Genomic DNA, 20,436 nt, shown 5'->3' with positions numbered 1-20,436 from the left:
TGCAACTCTCAACTAAAGAGACTTAGCAGCACACACTTGGTGTATATTCGTAATACAGAATGTTATCTTCTCCTTTCATAAGTGGCAAAATGGAGGGGAAAAAACCCTGCGAAATGACTCTTTTTAACCCTTCTCTGTAAAAATTGAGGTTGAGTCTCAAATTTTATTTTCTAGCATTATATTCCATTCAATGGAAATGATTTTCTTTGTCCATATGAGAGATGACTGTGATGGAAAGCTGACATTTCCTGAAGGAAAGCCACACTTCCCTGACATCAGAGGGGTTGTGTCTGAAGCTTGAACTTTCATCTTGGACTGACTCAGATTCCCATTCCTGCACAAAGAGTAACTTTGGGTTTGACACTGAGCAGCTTCCTTGATCATTTTAAGCATCAGCTTTCTAATCCATAAATGGAAATAATACTAGGAATGAATTCAGTGGGTGGCTTCAAAAGCTAAATATCATAGCTGAAGCTCCAATACTTTGGCCACCTGATGCGAACAGCCGACTCATTGGAAAAGACCCTGATGCAGGGAAAGATTGAGGGCAGGAGGAGAAGGGGACGACAGACGACAAGATAGTTGGATGACATCACCGGTTCAAAGCACATATGTCTGAGCAAACTCAAACATAGTGAAGATAGTGGAGATGGTGAAGGGTGTGCCTGGTGTGCTGGCAGTCAACGGGGTCACAGAGAGTCAGGCACGGCTGAGTAGCTGAACAGCAACCTTATGCAGTGCTTAGTATGGTACCTCTCACAGCGGACGCTGGGCAATGTGAGCTCTTGTTAAATGGTCTCCAAACAGAAGCAGTGGGGTGGTGGTTAAGGTTCACCATGACTTTACGCAGCAATAGAGCTGGACTTCACGCTGAGGAAAGTCTTTCCTCTCGCACTTTTATGGGTCACTTTATGAGATTTTAAAGACGGTTAAGTACCTTGTAGTCTATCAACCTGTTGTGTTCCAGCTTTTTGGCCTCTTTGGCGGTTTTAGAGAAGGTACTTTACTATTTTATGCCTGGCTTATAATGCCATTACATTTAGAGTTCTCCTATCAGAGTAAACATAAAGTTTGATGTTGAACTTGGAAGGATTCCGAGTTGGGGGTTTCTAAGCCCTTCAGCCATGGAAGATATTAGAAAAACAGTCTTTTCCCTTTAAGGCGACTTCAGTGGCTGGGATCGCCTCCAACTAGGCCATTAAACCCCTGATTCTCATTATTGGCCAGAAAGCCATTCCTCTTCACCATTGTTAAGTCTAGTTGCCATGTGACAGTTTTATATCCCTGACTCCCAAGTATGAATAGGGAATTGTTTGCTGTGTAACTTCCATGTCTCTCTGGGGATTCCTGGAGGAAACCAGGGGAGGAAACAAATTTCCCTCCTTGGTCCCTCCGTCATGGTGGGAACCAATACATTTCTCATTAACTGCCAGAGAAATATAAGCGGTATTTTCTGGTTGTACAATAACTGTCCAGAAAGCCAGTACCTTTGGTAACATTATCTCATGTACTCCTGCTTGCCTCAGAAACTAGAATAAGGGACAATGGCTTGAATAGCAGAGTTCAGAATTGCTATGTAAAAAAAAATTTCAGAGGATAAATTTATTACCCAGGACACAGGACTGATTCAGCTCAGACCCTCCTATGAGCTCATCTGCCTAGAAAATCGAAGTTGAAATAGTCTCTCTGCCTAGGAAGTTGAAGGTGAAGCTGCATAAAAGTTGAAGTGTGTTTTGTGTCCAAAGGGTTCACTGCAAAGCGGACTTTTATTATTTCCTCTGTATGTCTTGCAATGAAAACTTGATAGTTTCTGTTCTTTGTTCAGCAAAGATTTACCTTTCTTTCATCTGTGAATTCTTGCAAGCAACATAGAAGAGCTTTCTTCTGTAAATGATGTACAACCATACTTTAGTATTATAAAACCTTTTCTAGTGTCAAAAGCAATCTCATGCAAATGTATACAAAATTTTTAAAAGTGCGCACAAAATGCATATCATCTGCTCCCCAGTGAAATCTTATGGAAAGACATAGTATTTACATTCATTTTGAGAATCTATTACTCATAAAGTAGCCTTGGTCTACTGAATGGTAAACTCATCTGGAGCGAATCGGTTTATAGGATCTTTATCAGGGATTTTTGTATCTCAACTTGTTTCTATTAAAAAAAAGTAGAGTAGATTACATTAGTAATCATCTATTTATATTTATCTGGATTCACTTGTTTTGAGCTTCTGTTTATTTATGAATCATTGTACTACATATTTGGAGAAGGAAATGGCAACCCACTCCAGTATTCTTGCCTGGAGAGTCCCATGGACAGAGAAGCCTGGAGGGCTGCAGTCCCTGGGGTTGCAAAGACTCGAATATGGCTGAGTGACTCACATGCATGCAATAGTGCATATTGAAACAGATATTGTTATGCTTATACATTAGGCTTGCTTTTGAAAGCTACTCTAAACCTCTAAACCCATTAGGTACTACATTCCAAAGATGGATTGAAGTGCACTTAATCTTTATTGTCTTCTCAGAGTTCTTACTTTTTTGTTGAACATTATTATTATTAGCCTCTCTGACCCTAGTCTCAGTAAAACCTCCCTTACTTACTAGGATCAACTCTCAGGAAAGCCTTTCAAAGCCATCGTGCTTAAGTACCTGGATCCCAAAGAAGGTAAGCAGGCAGAAAGTTGTAAAAAAACCAAAACAAGACACCTCTTTAGGATTCTCTTCTTTGCATTAGCTCAGCTAGAATGTGAGGCATGGATGTTAGTCAATTAGGTGGGCAAAATGTAAAATGTTGTAAATTCTCTCAATATTAGATATGCCTAGTTTTGTGTTCCCCTCAGGAATGAGTTGAAAATGTTAACTCCAGTGATAGATATTCAAGATACGTACATAGCAGCTTCACTCTGTTGATCTGCATGAGAGAGTTATGTGTTACTGAGTTACTTTGAAAACTGCTGGCTTGGGGGTTCTTGGTGCCTTTGATCACATTTGTTCAGTTGCTAAGTCATGCCCAACTCTTTGCAACCCCATAGACTGCAGCGCTCCAGGCTTCCCTGTCCTTCACCTCCTCCTGGAGTTTGCTCAAAAGCATGTCCATTGAGTGGGTAATGTCATTCAACCATCTCATCCTTTGTCGGCCCCTTCTGTCTTCAGTCTTTCCCAGCATCAGGGTCTTTTCCAAGGTCACACAGAGGTGGAAATATCTGGAAAAAGTAGAGGACCTTCCAGGGGTTTGCCTCTGCGAAGTTCCCGCTATTCCACAATTCCTGTGTCCTCTCTCTCTCTTGTTTTTCTGTTGTTAATATCAGATCCTTTCACTGTAGTCCTTATTTTGTTTTCTTAGACACACTGCTGCTGCTGCTAACGCTAAGTCGCTTCAGTTGTGTCCGACTCTGTGCGACCCCATTGACGGCAGCCCACCAGGCTCCCCCATCCCTGGGATTCTCCAGGCAAGAACACTGGAGTGGGTTGCCATTTCCTCCTCCAGTGCATGAAAGTGAAAAATGAAAGTGAAGTTGCTCAGTCGTGTCCGACTCTTAGCAACCCCACGGACTGTAGCCTACCACTAGATAGATGAAAATTTCATGCAGGCGCAGAGTCCTAACAATGGAGGGTTTGTGAGGTTGACCCTAGAAAGACTTCTTTTTTCCCAGGCACTTTCTCTGAACCCTGGGGAAGAGGCCCTGTGGCTCAGTGGGAGTCTGTCTCCATGGTCACAGCCCCGGCTGCCGCACGGTGGCAGTCTCATCCCATGCTGGAGGCCCTGACCGGCTCCCAGGCTGCTGCTCTTTTTCTCAAATGCAAAGACGAATTTTGCTGTCATATAAAAGAAGAGTTGTTTGCAGGCTTTAAAGCAAGAATCCCTGTTCAAATTCTAAATAACAGGTTAGAGTTTCCAAAACAGTGCGTCTTTATGTAAAGATCCCACGTCTTGCACATGTGACTTTGGCTTTCATCTCCAGGCTGTGCCCCTCTGGGTGACTTGTCCCCATGGCCCCCGAGGAAGCCCGTAAAACAAGGAAGGACTGGCAGAAAGAGAGGCCCTCTCCCTCAGGGTGGTAGCCTGTACGTTTTGAGATGTGGGGAAGATGAAGAATTTCAAGGACTTCTTTCTACATCGGTGGGAAAATGTGTTTCAGTTATTTGTTGCTTACAGAAGCTGGGGTGAGTGAAAACCTGGAGAGTGCAATATAGTACAATGTGGTCACTGTGAATTTGAAACCCAACTCTGTCGATGAGAAAATGCACCATTCTGGCCCCTGGTTCATCTTTGTTTGCTCCTGTGGCTTCTCTTTTTGTAATTTCCATTCATCACTATTTCTGCTGTTGGTGTAAGCTTGACCTAGTTTAAATTTGTATATCTATGCCATGGGGCTTCCTAGGTGGCTCAGTGGTAAAGAATCAGCCTACCAATGCAGGAGACACAGGAGATGTGGGTTCAATCCCTGGGTGGGTCAGCATGATCCCTTGGAGGAGGAAGTAGCAACCCACTCCCATACTCTTGCCTGGAGAATCCCTTGGACAGAGGAACTAGAGGGCTACAGTCCATGGGATCGCAAGAGAGTTGAACACGACTTAGTGACTAAACAACAACAACAACAAACATCTAAGTTATAGCTCTGAACCAAACTAGTTGCCAGAGATTAACCAGAGAGCAGGAAAATCAAGACCAGATGTGCAAATACGGCTCTATTGTAGTTCAGAGTGTAATTACTACAGGGTTGGAATATTTCCACTTCCATTGCTATTATAGAGGCGGAAACATCTCCTGAAGCTTAGCATTTTAACATTATATTTATTAATATGGGGGAAGTCTCTAGCCTTAAGTTAGTGAAACAGAGACTTCTTTGGAGATTTTTAAAAAATTGAAGTATAGTTGATTTACAATGGTGTGTTAGTTTTAGGTGTACAGCAAAGTGATTCAGTTATTTTATATCTATATATTTTTCCAGATTCTTTTCCCATATAGGTTATTATAAAATATTGAGTAGATTTCCCTGTGCTATACAGTAGGTCCTTGTTGATTATTTTATATATATACTATTACTCCCAAACTGCTAATTTATCCCTTCCCCACAACAGAAACTTTTTAGATGATTCTAAATCTAAACAGCCCATAGCTAAGATCAGGAGAAGAGACAGCAGATAGTCTGAGAAGAGATGCAAGAAAAGGAAGGTTGGATGGGAATTCTTGGAGGGTTGGTAGGAAAAGTCCTGTCCACTGAGTGATTTTTGTGACGTCATAGCCTCATTGGTTCTTGAGTGGAAAAGCTGATGCCCATGGTTCACTTCAACTTCTGGACCCCAGAAAACTATGCCACATGAAGAAGATACATCTTTTCACCCCTGGAAACAGCGTTACACATCTCCTAGTAAAATAGGAAACCTTTATACACATAACAAGGCGGGTTTTCTGGTGAGGACACATCAGTCATAAAGCTCAGAAAAGAATCTCTCTTTATATCATCATGATTCGCCTAGGATACTAAACTTCTGTAAAAGAGGGTAATTAAGAGGAGCTTGATATGCTGTTTGAGTCTGTCTTTACGCAAAGAAAAAGATTAAGAGTAAGTTGAGGGCAAGGCACTCCTCCGTCAATCCTGCTCATAAAGACAACTAGAATTAGTATGTTATTTGTGTGAAAAATATAGGGGCCAGTGTACTATTTCATATGAGAATGTGCAAAGTCAGGTCTTACATCAATAGAAGGAAATAAGAAGGTTATTAAAAGTATAGTTATTAAGCGACTAATATATGAGAAGTACCATACCCAGTCTGCTTTAATTCTTACAACAATCTCTATGAGGAAGACATCATCCCTGTCTTATAGGTGAGGGTTTTAAAAAATTATTTTACTGAATTATAGCTGATTTATAATGATGTGTTAATTTCTGCCATACAGCAAAGTGTTTCAATTATACATACATATACATTCTTTTTTTTCATATTCTTTTCCATTATGGTCTATCAGAGGATACTGAATCTAGTCCTTGTTCTGTACAGTAGGGTCTTATTTATAGGTGGATTTGAGGTAGGAAAACAACATACTTATAGCCACAGATAGTAAATAGCAGAGCGATAACTTAAACCCGGGTGTGCATGCTTAGTTGCTCAGTCATGTCCGACTCTTTGTGCCCCCATGGACTTCTCTTGTCCATAGGGTCACCAGGCTCCTCTGTCATGGGATTTCCTAGGCCAAGATACTGGAGTGGGCTGCCGTTTCCTCCTCCCGGGGATCTTCCCAACCCAGGGGTGGAACCCATGGCTCTTGCATATATCCTGTGTTGGCAGGTAGCTTCTTCACCAGTGGCACCGCCCTAGTTCTGTTTAATTCTAGAACTCATCCAGAAGATTTTGAACAGAAAACCAAACCCTAGATTTTTACATAGGATTTTTAAATGGCTTTCTCAAGAAAAATAGTGTTATCTATTGTTATTTTTACTTTGCCATCAGAAGCATGCTAAACAATATGCAACAAATCCAGCACTTTCTTTTGGACCATGTTTCCTGGCAGAAGGAAGGTTGCTCTGAAGGAACTGTTAACACCTTACACAATAGTCTGTTCGTAGTTTATTTCAGTTGGCAACAGAGGGCGATATACACCGTCTAGATTTTCTCACATCTCTATCCTGCCCCTGGCTGTTTATAGGCATCACCTACATTACCTACAGTGAAGTCAGATTAATCTTTTGGGTTTAGTGAAGCTTTGGCATTTGCTGAGTTTTGGGTTTCTCTGAATTTGTATTAACAAGATCTTTCTAATTCTACTGTATTTAGCTATGAGATGACAGAAGTGTAGTCCTCAGAGGTTTCTACACAAAGCGCAAAGGTTTGAATGAACACTGTTTTTATACATCCAACCTTTTTTCTCTATTAGTGACAGGCATTACACCACCAATATGGACAGGAAGCAAAAGGGCTGTTTATGGAACAGTCATCCACATAATAGAAGGATAGGATTTTTATGTTTTCAAAATCCATGTACTTATCCCACGTGACACATTTCTCAAACCCCGGTGTTAACATACAATATTTCCTAAGTGGTTCTTTACAAGGAGGCCTTTATTCAATGTGTCATCAAATAATCATAAATCATGTTTCAAAACTGTAGAGAAATCTGTGTCTTTGTGTGCGTGCATGTGAGAATAGTGGATGTATTTTAAACACCGTTCCTGGAGAGTATTTGTCTGTTCATGAATCCAGTAGTAGGGAGTTGGGAAAAAGAAAGATGTAAAAACTTGTCAGAGACTTTGTACTGAAACATGAGACTAGAAATCAGAAGACATTACCACTCAGCCATAAAAAGGAGCAAAATAATGCCATTTGCAGCAACCTGGATGGACCTAGAGATTGTCATACTGAGTGAAGTCAGACAGGGAAAGACAAATATCATATAATATCATGTATATGTGGCATCTAAAAAAATTGTACAAATGGATTTATTTGTGAAACAGAAACAGATTCACAGACATAGAAAGCAAACTTCTGGTAACCAAAGGGGAAAACTGTGGTGGGGATAAATTAGGAGTTTGGGATTAACATATACACAGTACTATGTATAAAATAAACAACAAGGACTGACTGTATAGCATAGGGACTTCTACTCAATATTTTTTAATAACCTAAATGGAAAAAAAATCTAAAAAGAACATATACATATTTGTTGTTGTTGTTTAGTTGCTAAGTCATGTCTGACTCTTTTGCAATCTATTGACTACAGCTCTTGAGGCTCCTCTGTCCGTGGGATTTCCCGGATAAGAATACTGGAGTGGGAAAAAAAAAAAAAGAATACTGGAGTGGGTTGCCATTTCCTTCTCCAAAGGATCTTCCCAACTCAGGGATCGAAGGCGGGTCTCATGCATTGCAGGCAGATTCTTTACCATTGAGCCACCTGGGAAGCCCTATATAACTGAATTGCTTTGCTGTACACCTGAAATTAATACAGCATTGTAAATCAACTATACTTCAAAAATAAATTAATTTTTTAAAAACTGAAAAAAAGAAGTAGAGAAACTTGCCTGTGAGCATCCTTATCTGTGGCCGCCACCCGTTTGTTCCATGGTGGCCTCTTAGAGTAGTATTACACTCCTCTGCCAAAACCAGGACTGGCCAGAGTGAATGGAGTTCCCCTGATGGGCATGAAGTAACCAGGATTTATTCCAGGGGTCAGGGAGGGACCTCGTCTGTTCTGGAGCATACAGTCTTGGATGATTGAATAAAACTAGAGTTCCATGAGCAGGAATTCTGTTAGAGATGGCTGCAGGTGAGGCAACTGATTGTCTCCTCAAAGTTATGGGTGCCCTGCTAGAAAAGCAGATGGAAAAGTATATTCTACTTGTTGCTTTCTGAGCCAAAGGGAAAGTGCCAAGCTTGCATTTACTTAAAGAGTTCTATTCATTTTAGTCCTGACAGTTTATATGCAATTAACAACAATAAAGTTCTTTCGATACAGATTACAGCTAGCTTATTAATGTCCTCTTTTACAGCTACCTGAGGCATTTCTTTGCTCTGCTCTGTACTCTCCTTGCTTTGGGTGGCGGTGGGGGTGAGGAGGAGGTGCGGACAGTGTTGGGGGTGAAGGAGGTAGCAGAAGTGTTAGATCATCACTGTTTCTTCCTGATCAGTGTCTTGGGAATGATCCGGCTCACTGTTTATTGTTTGTGCAAAATAGGAAGCTAGAGACTGTTGCTACCACCTCCCCTTCCACTAAATATATAGAAAATTGAGATCATTGTCTCTAGAACACCAAGTGTCCACCTGCTTATCCCATGGCACCGTATATCTCTGGACAACCTGAGTTATTTGAATGTGTGCAAGATGACTGCCCTTTGCTGAAGGTAGCATGGCACATGCAATTGTCAACTTAGAACACTCATTGTTGTTCAGTCACTAAGTTGTATCAAACTCTTTGTAACCCCATGGACTGTAGCATGCCAGGCTTCCCTGTTCTTCACTGCGTTTGCTCAAATTCAAGTCCATTGAGTTGGTGATGCTATCTAACCATCTCATCTTCTGCTGCCCTCTTCTCATTTTGCCTTCAGTCTTTCCCACCGGTGGTCACAGGACTGGAAAAGCTGTTTTCGTTCCAATACCAAAGAAGGGCAATGCCAAAGAATGTTCTAACTACTGTACAATTGCACTCATTTCACATGCTAGTAAGGTTAGGCTCAGAATCCTTCAAGCTAGGCTTCAGCAGTACGTGAACCAAGAACTTCTAGTGTACAAGCTGAATTGAGAAAAGGCAGAGAAACCGGAGATCAAATTGCCAACGTTCATTGGATCATAGAGAAAAGCAAGGAAATCCAGAAAAACATCTACTTCTGCTTCATTAACTATGCTAAAGCCTTTGACTCTGTGGATCACAACAAACTGTGGAAAATTCTTAGAGATGGAAGTGGAACTACTCATGCAAGGTGGAAAAAACTTACTTGCTACCTGCATTAAGGATCCATGCTGTCCTTGTGTTTGGGTGTAATAAATAGATGATTTCCAGTACTTCCAGGTAATCAAAGTGTTTGTTTTGCCCATCCTCAGAGACTTGCAGATTAGCTCCTCCAGTACCACGACTTCTGAGAGTCAAGATCCTTCTTCTGGGGACCCTGCAGTCAGTGCTCTTCAACAACAGCTGTTACTGATGGTGGCTAGGAGGACCCAGTCAGAAACCCCACGGGTAAGTCCCAGCATCACCGATTGTGAATGTTCCAGAAGCAGGGGTCCTGAAACCTGTTTCCGGTTGGTTTCCCTAACAGAATTAGTCCAGTCTTGTCCTGAATTTTACATCAGAGGGTTGTGGTTACATCACTTCATGGTAGTCTACTGGATGAATGTGAAAAGAGACCATTTAGATAACATACCATTTAGATAATACATTTTCACTGATGCTAATGGGTTATTAGTCTTGATTGTTCTTCCAGTGTATTAGAAATTGATTTACATTGATCTTTTGTTGCCGAGTTGCACAAATTCCACAAAACCTCAGTTGATTGGAATGGCTTTTTCTCGCTGCAGGGGTTTGGAAATTATCTAGATATTTATTAATTTATTATAGCCTTATAATTTAGGCATGCAGAAATTTTGAAAGAGAATCTTGGCTTGAAGAGAAACTTTATTCATGGAACAAATGACATGATCATCAAGCACTTAAAAGATGCAGCTTTCTGTTATTTTACTGAGAGATTAACTTACTGATGTTCATTCACTTATTACTTCACTTTTAATGAGACTCTAAGACACAGAGCAAAGAATTCAAAAAGAACATAGGAGGAAAGACATACAACCAGTCATGAACTTAGAGCTGCACATTCTATCAGGGCATTTTGGAGAATGTCTATGGGAAGGCTCCTTAGAAGAAAGGACACTTGGGCTAGACCTTGAAGAAAGGTAGATTTCAGCAGGTGCAGATTGAAAGAAGAGGGCTATAAATGAGATACTGTCGAGTTTGTGTAACATTTCTTTACTGCTCTGCTTACCTTCTTCCTGACCATGTTTTGATTTCTTCTAGAGAATCTCGCCTACAAAAAGAAATACAGTAAGTCCCGTATATACAAATGTGTTCTGTTCTGAGAGTATGTTTGTTAAGTCCAATTTGTTCATCAGTGCAACAGTTAGCCCAGGTACCCAGCTGACACAGTTGGCTATACAGTACTGTGCTACAATAAGTTTGTAATACTTTCCACACAAATAATACGTAAAAAACAAATAAGTACAAAAATAAGGGTAACATTTTCAATCTTACAGTGTAGTACCTTGCAAAGTACAGTTATTGTTGTTCAGTCACTCAGTCGTGTCCTACTCTTTGCAACCCCATGGACTGCAGTGCTTCCCTATCCTTCTTTTCTCTAATGCATTTCTCTAATAATGAGTGATATTGAGCATCTTTTCATGTGTTTGTTAGTCCTCTGTATGTCTTCTTTGGAGAAATGTCTCTTCAGGTCTCTTTCCCACTTTTTGATTGGATTGTTTGCTTTTCTGGTACTGAATTGCATGAGCTGCTTGTGTATTTTGGAAATGAATCTTTGTCAGTTGTTTCCTTTGCTATTATTTTCTCCCATTCTGAGGGTTGTCTTTTCATTTTGTTTGTAGTTTCCTTTGCTGTGCAAAAGCTTTTCAGTTTGATTAGGTCCCACTTGTTTATTTCTGTTTTTATTTCCATTACTCTAGGAGGTGGGTCATAGAAGATCTCGCTTTGATTTATGTCATCGAGTGTTCTGCTTATGTTTCCTCTAAGAATTTTATAATTTCTGGCCTTACACTTAGATCTTTAATCCATTTTGAGTTTATCTTTGTGTGTGGTATTAGGTAGTGTTCTGATTTCATTATTTTGCACATAGCAGTCCAGTTTTACCAGCACCACTTATTGAAGAGGCTATCTTCAGGACCATTGTTAACATCATCAAAATGCTCATTAGTTATGGAACTCTTGAAGAGACTATTTTTTTTATTTTCATTTAAAGTTTTTTGTTGACGTATAGTTGATTTACAACATTGTGTTAATTTCTGCCGTACAGCAAAGTGATTCAGTTATATGTATTCTTTTTCCTACTCTTTTCCATTATGGTTTATCACAAGATATTGATTATATTTCCCTGTGCAGTAGGGCCTTGTTGCCCATCCATCCTGTATGTGGTAGTTTGCATCTGTGGAAGAGTTATTATGAGGCTTTGAAGATTAATGAGAATGTATGGCAAAATTATGCCTTTAATAATCAGTATTAATTATTAATATCATCAAAATTCTTATGAGTTTTATGGAACTCTTGAATTTTTCAGGTAGCTTGGAAATACAGTTCTGTTGTCTAAGACACCCCGTTTGTGGTCCTTCATTGTGTTAGCCCTAGCAAACTAACACCGAAGTCAAATCATTTTTTCTTTGAGATGATTTTCATTTAAGCAGCAATAAATAGCATAATATGCCAGTTGTGCATATTAATAAGTTTTACAAAAGATGTGGACATAGTCTTCATGTGATTTTTTTATAGTGACCTTCCCTAAAACTACTATCTAAAAGAGAGTATTTTCTTACTATTCAAAAGAGTGCTGTCACTTTCACTGTTGCTTCTCCTTGACGTGTTTATACATCATGCTGAATTCCCACATCACGGAATGGTAAACCCTACTCAGCTGGTATACGTGTTTTATTTCTTACTTGCACTCTTAGTTCATGGAGCATAAAGAGAAGGGATTTCTTTTGAGAGGAAGATTTACTCTAAGTTACAAATTCACTGGGCTTCCCTGGTGGCTTAGACAGGAAAGAATCTGCCTGCAATGTGGGAGACCCGGGTTCGATCCCTGGGTCGGGAAGATCCCCTGGAGAAGGGAATGGCAACCCACTCCAGTATTCTTGCCTGGAGAGTTCCAGGGACAGAGGAGCTGGCGCACCACAGTCCATGGGGTCGCAAAGAGTCAGACACGACTGAGCACGTAACACTTTGACTTTCATAAGTTCATTGTCATTGAAAGAAGATGCTGTTCTTGCTGACAGGACAGCAGGAAGTTTCTTCGAGGCTCTCTTTTCTGTTGGAGTCAAATTCCAGACACAAGCAGCACTTATAATCTCAACTTACCTCTAATAATATAGCCCAATCCATCCTATATATTGTCAACCTGCATATTACCTTCACAATGGATCAACTTTCCCTTGAAATGCTCTTTGTGTTAATATTTTATAGTCTGAATAACCTATGCTCCATAGCTGTCAGGGAATTAGCATCTGGGAACACAGATATGGGGAAGTTAGCCTCCTAGGAGGGTTGCACATGGTCTCCAGTGAAGCAGATGTGTTGCCCTTATGCATACTGGGTGTTTTGACATCAGCGACTTTCAGTGAATTAAGGAAAAATTATGCAGTCTGCCCAAGTATGACCTTCTTCTTTGTAAGTCTGAGAGGAGTGAATGAGACCACTGAAAGGTAGCTTTACCTCCATGGCTGCTCTTCCATGCTGTCCTCCTCCTCCCTTTACTTATCTTGGTCCTTCCTCTCAGTCTTCTGTGTCTTATGTTGTTGTTCAGTCACCAAGTCGTATCCGACTCTTTGTGACCCTGTGGACTGCAGCACGCCAGGCTTCTGTCACTCACCATCTCCTGGAGTTTGCCCAAGTTCGTGTCCATTGAATCAGTGACGCCATCCAACCATCTCATCCTCTGTTGCCCTCTTCTCCTTCTGCTTTCAATGTTTCACAGTATCAGGGTCTTTCCCAATGAGTCGGCTGTTCGCATAAGGTGGCCAAAGTATTGGAGCTTCAGCTTAGCCTACAGGAAATTAGAGCCTACTGAAAATCCTTTTTGGAAAAATATAAGACGAAAGCAAACAAATAAAAATGCAAGCTAGCATAATCCACCAATTCCACTTTTTGGTGTATATTCAAAGAGCCTAATGCAGGGAATCCAACAGATACTTGCATGTGTGTGTTCACAACAGTGTTATTCATGATTGTGAATAGTGAATATCCCGCCAGAGGTGGATGCAACCCAAGTGTCTGTCGACAGATGAATGAATAAACAAAAGTGGTCTATCCATAAAATGAAATTTTATTCAGCCTTAAAAAAAAATTTTGATACCTGAAACATGATAGAACTTGAGATCATTATTATAAATGAAACAAGCCAGTCACCAAGGAACGATACTCTTTAATTCCACTAATAGGAGGTACCCAGAGGGGTCAAATTCCTGGAGACAGAAAGTAGAGGAGCGTGGGGAGTTAGTGTTCAATGTGGACAGGGTTTCAGTTTTGCAAGATGAAAACATGAATAATAATATGAATATTATTGCTACTGAAACGCATACATACAAAATGGTTAAGATATAAATTTTATATTATGTATTTTTTTTAACCACAGTTACAAAAAAAAGCAACCCCACAGATTAGAAATAGAAGGTCTGCAGCGGGCTGGGGCTCATTAAGTATTTGTTCAGCAAATGAATGGAGACTAATTTTTTTCAAAATTGAATTCCTTTCCACTAGATTAGATCCAATCAGAGATGAATTTGGGGTGAAAATGTTTTAAATCTGAGATTAAATTCCTCCACCTGTTTCTGTTTTATTGGTTTAATTTTTTTTTTCTGATAAATATTTCAGGTCTTATATTGGGCTTCACTGAAGACCTGTGTACTGTGGATGAAAATCTTTTTACTTAAAAAGAATTTAAATATTTATCTCAGCATTACATTAAATAACATACCTTTCAAAAATTATGTCATTTAAGGCCTTTTGTTGAATTCTGATCTTTCATAATAATTACTTTCATGGCAGTTTCCTGGCCTAACAGTAGTATTTTGATATGAGTAGCATAATTTTAATGTCACATTATAATGAAATTGAAATGTATTGGTAAAAAAGACCTTTTCTGCAACAAGGATCTACTGTATAGCATAGAGAACTATACTTGGTATTTTGTGATAACCTATAAGGGAAAAGAATACAGAAAAGAATGAATATGTGTATATGTATAACTAAACCACTTTGCTGTACAACTGAAACTCACATAACATTGTAAATCAATAATAGTACAAAAAATAAAGCTGGGAAGAAAAGACCTTTTCTGTTGATCATTGTCCTTTTGTTAGGGTGCCCATTTTTTTAATGGACTCTGTTGGTTTCCATTTCAGAATTTAAACATCTGCTTTTGGTACTTTTAAATCAGGAGGCTTATTTTCCTGACAATAACACGTCTACGTGAAACCCTCTCTCTGTTTTTTATTTCCATATCTAAAAGCATCTGAGTCAGGATCTGGAAGATTCATCCTGTTCCTCCACACAAGGAAAGTTTAACCGAGAGCAGTTTTACAAGTTTATCATTTTCCCTGGCAAGTGGATTAAAGTCTGGTATGATCGCCTTACCTTGCTGGCGTTACTTGATAGGTAAGCCTCCAGGCACGCACATGTGCTGGGGAAAGACACAAGTGGGGCATGGCAGTGTGCGCTGGCTTGCTGGTAATAAGCAGTTTGGCCTCAGGCTGAAATTCTCTGGGGCTTTTCCAAGGTGTCCACTTTTTGTGCTGCAAACCCAGAGTCAAAGCAGTGAGATCCCGACAAATGAAGAAATTGTCATTGAGCAGTTAAAATGGGAACTAGGAGAGTTTGGTAGCATGGTTTAGTCTTAAGGTTTGGGGACAATATTATGCCTGGGTCTGCTCATCTTTTGCCAGTTTTTGTAGGCGAGCCTGCAGCTGCCATGTTGAGGGCAGAGCTTGGGTGTGTGGATGTGGCGTGGGGAGGGGAGGAGGGACATGGAGGGGGAAGGAGTGATGTCTCACCCTTTCCTTTCAGGACTTGGGTTCTAAATACTCTATCCTATACTTTGGATGCTAGTCTTTCCTTTTAATCCTATTACTCTTTCTCACCACTATTTCTCAAGATGCAGTGCTGTGGGGTTGGAGCTGAGGGTACTGGGTGGGGAGGTGGAGGTGGGTGGCAGGGGTCAGGTTGAGTAAGGCCTGATGGAGTTGGGGACCAAAGAAGGGACTTCCCATTTCCATCCCCCTCGGGGTATACAGAAGACCAGATTGTGATCTTTTTTTAAATAATATTTTTATTAAAATTTAAACCTTTATTCTGCAAAAAGACAGTATAAAAGAATGAAAAGACAAGTCATTGACAGAAAAAATTATTTATGAGACTTCCCTGGTGGTCCAGTGGTTGCGACTTCACCTTGCAATGTGGGGGGTATAGGTTTGATCCCTGGTTGGGGAGCTAAGATCCTATATACCTTGTGGCCAAAAAACCAAAACATACAACAACAACAACAAAAACACAGAAGCAATCTTGTGACAGATTCAATAAAGACTTAAAAAAATTAAAAATTTACAAAGCACACATCAGATATATATCCAAGATATACAAAGACTACTTAAAGCTCAATAATAAGAAAACAACCTAATTTTAAAATATGGACTAAAGATCTGAAGAGAACCCTCATCTAAGAAGACATCCAAATGGCAAACAAGTTGATAAAAATAGGCCTATCATTTTATATCACTAGAGATTTGCAAATTTAAGCAATGATGAGATATCACTGTACACTATAAGAATGTTTAATCAAACAAAACTGACAATAGCAAATGCTGGAAAGAATGTGGGACAAAAAACCCCTTTTTTCATCGCTGGTGGAAGAACAGAATGGTACAGCTAATTTGAAAAACAGGATGGCAGTTTTCTAAAGTAAACAGTTTTACCATATAATTCATCATTTGTACTCCTAGGTAACTACCTACCTGATTTGAAAACATCCACATAAATACTGCATATGAATGTTTTTAATATCTGTATTTATAATCATTAGAAACTAAAAGGAACCAGGATATACATCAGTATATGAGCAGATAGATTGTGGGGGCTTCCTTGGTGGCTCAGTCATTAAGAACCCACCTGCTCATACAGGAGATGTGGTTTTGATCCCTGGGTCGGGAAAATCCCGAGAAGGAAATGGCAACCCAACTCCAGTAGTCTTGCCTGGGAAATCCCATGAACAGAGGAGCCTGGTGGGCTACAGTCCCTGGGGTCACAAGAGAGTCGGATATGACTTAACGACTAAACGACAACAACAACGAATTGTGATTTCACAGGTTGTGGGTTTGGAGATTCGGATTCTATTACTAATGGTGTCATCAGAAAACACAGGAGTTTCACAGTTAAATGCCAGTCAGCGGGGTAGTGGGGAGGCTGGTTGCCTGCCTGGCTGTTGTGGGTCCCCCAGTGACTACTTGTTATCATAATGTCTTACATGGTGTGATCACATACTGAAAAACTATAGTCATGCAAAATTACAACAGCAAATTTCAGGACCCACAAGTCAGGGAAGGGAGTTAGAATGGTTTTTCTAACAACACTATGTTACCCCAGGGGCACACACTTCAGACGAAGACTTCATACTTGACTAAAATAATTCAAGATAATACAGTCTGTTAGGTGAGAAGTGTTTTTGAAATATTCATTTAAAAAGAAATTAACAGAAGTTGAACTAACTTGCCTTAACCCTTCATATTAAATACAAATATTTCTATGGATTTCTGGGCTTGTTATTTTAAAATCCACTCACTGATGAAAATTAGCTGAAAATCCAGTGAAGATCTAAAAAAAGATGATGAGAAAGATGATTATCATCTTGTGAAGGTTATAGTATTAAATCATTTTAATCACCTCTCTTGCAAGTTATGTGCTAAGTCATGTCCCACTCTTTGTGACCCCATGGACTGTAGCCTGCCAGGCTCCTCTGTCCATGGGATTCTCCACCAGGAATACCAGAGTGGGTTGCCATTCCCTTCTCCAGGGGATCTTCCTGACCCAGGGATGGAACCTGTGCATTGGTAGGTGGGTTCTTTACCACTGCCCTCAGTCTCCTGTTAAATGGGGGTAATCTATTGGGTTGGCCAAAAAGTCAGTAAGATGTTATGGAAAAACCCCAACAAACCAAATCACAGGGGGGATGTGAGGATCAAACCAAATTAATGATAGAAATAATTCTTTAAATATTAGTTGTTGGGAAGATTCCCTGGAGAAGAAAATGGCAACCCACTCCAGTATTCTTACCTGGAGAATCCCAAGGACAGAGGAGCCTGGCAGGCTACAGTCCGTGGGGTCGCAGAGTCCGACGTGACTGAACACTTGCTCATGTTATTACTTGGAATGTGGCCCAGAACCCAGAAAGAAGAAAAAAATTTTAAATGAAATAAATGATTGTAGCCAAAGTGTGTGTGCTGTGTGTGTGCTAAGTCACTTTAGCCATGTCTGACTCTCTGTGACCCTGTGGACTGTAGCCCACCAGTTTCCTTTCTGGCCAAAGTAGGTGTTGTCAAATGCAGACACTGAAACTTAGGCCCTTAGAAAGGAGAGATCACCCTTTCTCCAGAGCCCATCTAATCCTACTTTCAGTCGTCCACCCGCAAGCTTGGTGATCTGGTTTTCTAGTTGGCAGTCAATGAAGAGGGGAGGAAGGGACGCCATGACTCCCAGCTGACAGTGAGGAAGGAGGCAGGAAAACCCAGAACACTGACCTAGAAAACCCGAGCAGCCTGGGACCTTTGTGTGGGGAGAGCAGCCCCGCCCAAGGACCATCGAGCAGCACTCAGCACACAGAGCCGCCTGGGAGCTTTGTGAAAACACAGATGCTCAGGTGTGAGAAGTCACCACCCCAGCGTGGCCTGGGGCACAGCACCCTCCTTAGCTCACCTGGTTAGTTCACTGATGATCTGAAAGGTCTGTTTAAGAAAACACGGATTCACATGATAAGTTTTACGTTTTTGACGACCGGAGCTGTTTTTTTATTTGAAAATGTATACATAAATCACCCTGGATATTCATTGGGAGTATCTAAAGTCACATGGATGAGAGAACTTGAATTTACCAAATGAAAGCTTGGTAAACACATATATAATAGAAAACAAACTTATAAGTGTTGGCAGAAACTGGAAGAATTTGGTGAATAACAGGCAGTTGAAATCAGACTAATTGCTGCCCTGAACTCCCCCAGGTTGGGACTTCTGTTTGATGTTTTTCAACTTTTCTCTGGGACTCAGACTCATCTTCCTTGAATGTGTTTCCTTATCCTCTGATCATGGTAGCGTTCTGGGTCCCTATGATCACAACCTCTCCCGTTTGCCTTCAGTTTGCCGTCCAGTCTGCTTAGATATTTTTAGACTTGTCTCTCTTTTATCATTTTCTCTTCCTTTCTCTTCTGCTGTTCCCTCACCTTGCAAAACACCTAGGTTTTCTTTTTCTTTCACCAGTTTATCAGGTTAGCATCTAAAACAAAAAGCTGTCCATCTAAGCATCATTTCATTCATTTATTTGTTCATTCAACTCTTAAAATCAAAACACCTATCCACTCTAGGCTCTGTAAGGAGCCCTGGGTATAGAGCAATGAATGAAACAGACATACAGCCCCTGTGCTCAGGAAGCCTGACTCCACTGGGGGAAGTGGGCTAAGGCAGCATATGGTCCTGGGTGCCGTGGAAGACACGCCTGAAGGCCTGAGATAGAGGAACTAGGGGAAGAGGACACAGATGTCAGGACAGGTGACGACAGAAGCCTTATCCGGGGAGGAAACGCACAGATCTGAAATACAGCAGGGAGCTAGGCATGTGACAAGCAGGGGCAATCTAGCCATCGTCATCATCGTGAGGATGTGCTGTCATGTCTCCCATCCTTACAAATCCTCTGGACCACGTTCCCCCAGCTGCTGTCCCGTTTCTCCAGGTTTCCTTGCAGCAGACCTCCTTGAAGCATTGCGTGTTATTTTTTTTCCAGTTTCTCTCCTCCCATTTTCTCATAACCCCTTTGCATTCAGTCTTCTGACCTCAGGGCCGCGTGGAGCCTGCCCCGGTCCAGGTCGTGGTTGATCCTGTCAGTCATGTCCCTGGACTCTCATTCTTGGTTCACTCTCTTCTCTTGTTTCCAGGGCTCAGCCCTCTCTTGGTTTTCCTTCTGCTCTGTCGGTAGCTCCTTCCTGGTCCCGTTGCAGGTGACCTCTTCATGTTGGTGTTCCAGGAGCTGCTCAGCCCTTTCTCTTTCTACCCGCTTTTCTCTAGTGATCACATTTAGTCTCATGGCTTTAAATCCCACTAATCTGCCAGTGACCCTCAATTTCTGTCTCCACGCTGGACCTGTTGCCTGAGTTCTTTACTTGTGTATCTAATTATGGGGTTGACATCTCATAATCAGAGTTGAAACTGAGCTCTTCATCTCTACCTCATCCCAGGTCTGCTCCACCTGTGGTCTCCCCCACCTCAGCTGATGACCACCTTATCCTCCCAGCTTTTCGTTAAAAATCTTGGCATAATCCTTAACTCTTCTTTCCTTTCACTCCCGCGTTCAGTTTCTCGTAGATCATGTTTACTGCTCCTTCAAATGTATCTACTGTGGTTTCCACCTTTAATGTGGCCACCTTTGTTTGAGCTGCTTTCATCTCCCATCTGGGTTACTGTAAGAGCATCAACTGCTTACACCCATACTCCCTGGACACTATTCTTTTTCAAAATTGTATTGAAGTAATAGTTGATTTACAGTGTTGCATTAATTTCTGCTGTAGGGCAAAGTGTTTCAGTTATCTATGTATATTCTTTTCCATTATGGCTTGTCACAAGATATTGGCCAAAGTTGCCTGTGCTGTACAGTAGGACCTTGGTGTCTGTCTGTCCTATATAAAATAGCTTGCATCTGCTGATCCCAAACTCCCAATCCATCCCTCCCCCGCCCCACTCCCCCTTGGCAACCACCGGTCTGTTTTCCGTGTATGAGTTTGCTTCTCTTTTGTAGGTAAGTTCATTTGTGCTGTATTTTAGATTTCACATATGTGATATCATATAATACTTATCTCTCTGTCTGACTTACTGCACTTAGTATGATACTCTCATGGTCCATCCATGTTGCTGCATATGGCATTACTTCATTCCTTTTGTGGCTGAGTAGTATTCCACTTTATATATATCGCATCTTTTTTA

At 40.9% G+C, this 20,436-nt stretch overlaps 1 protein-coding gene across 2 annotated transcripts in view; it reads left to right on the top strand.

Annotated features, from left to right (window-relative positions):
* Positions 1-20,436, top strand: part of PCNX2 (pecanex 2) — a 292,933-nt gene that overhangs the window by 47,931 nt on the left and 224,566 nt on the right. The window contains exons 9-11 of one of the 2 annotated variants that reach the window (XM_044942027.2): positions 9,538-9,673; positions 10,505-10,531; positions 14,715-14,860. In XM_044942027.2, the coding sequence (XP_044797962.2) occupies positions 9,538-9,673; positions 10,505-10,531; positions 14,715-14,860 (309 nt within the window). The remainder of the gene's footprint in view (positions 1-9,537; positions 9,674-10,504; positions 10,532-14,714; positions 14,861-20,436) is intronic. The other variant, XM_025284518.3, reaches the window with a different exon arrangement.

The sequence above is a fragment of the Bubalus bubalis genome, chromosome 4 (assembly GCF_019923935.1).
Source record: "Bubalus bubalis isolate 160015118507 breed Murrah chromosome 4, NDDB_SH_1, whole genome shotgun sequence".
NCBI classification, from domain to species: domain Eukaryota; kingdom Metazoa; phylum Chordata; class Mammalia; order Artiodactyla; family Bovidae; genus Bubalus; species Bubalus bubalis.
The sequence above is the reverse complement of the archived record's forward strand: the minus strand, read 5'-3'. Positions and strand labels throughout refer to the sequence as shown.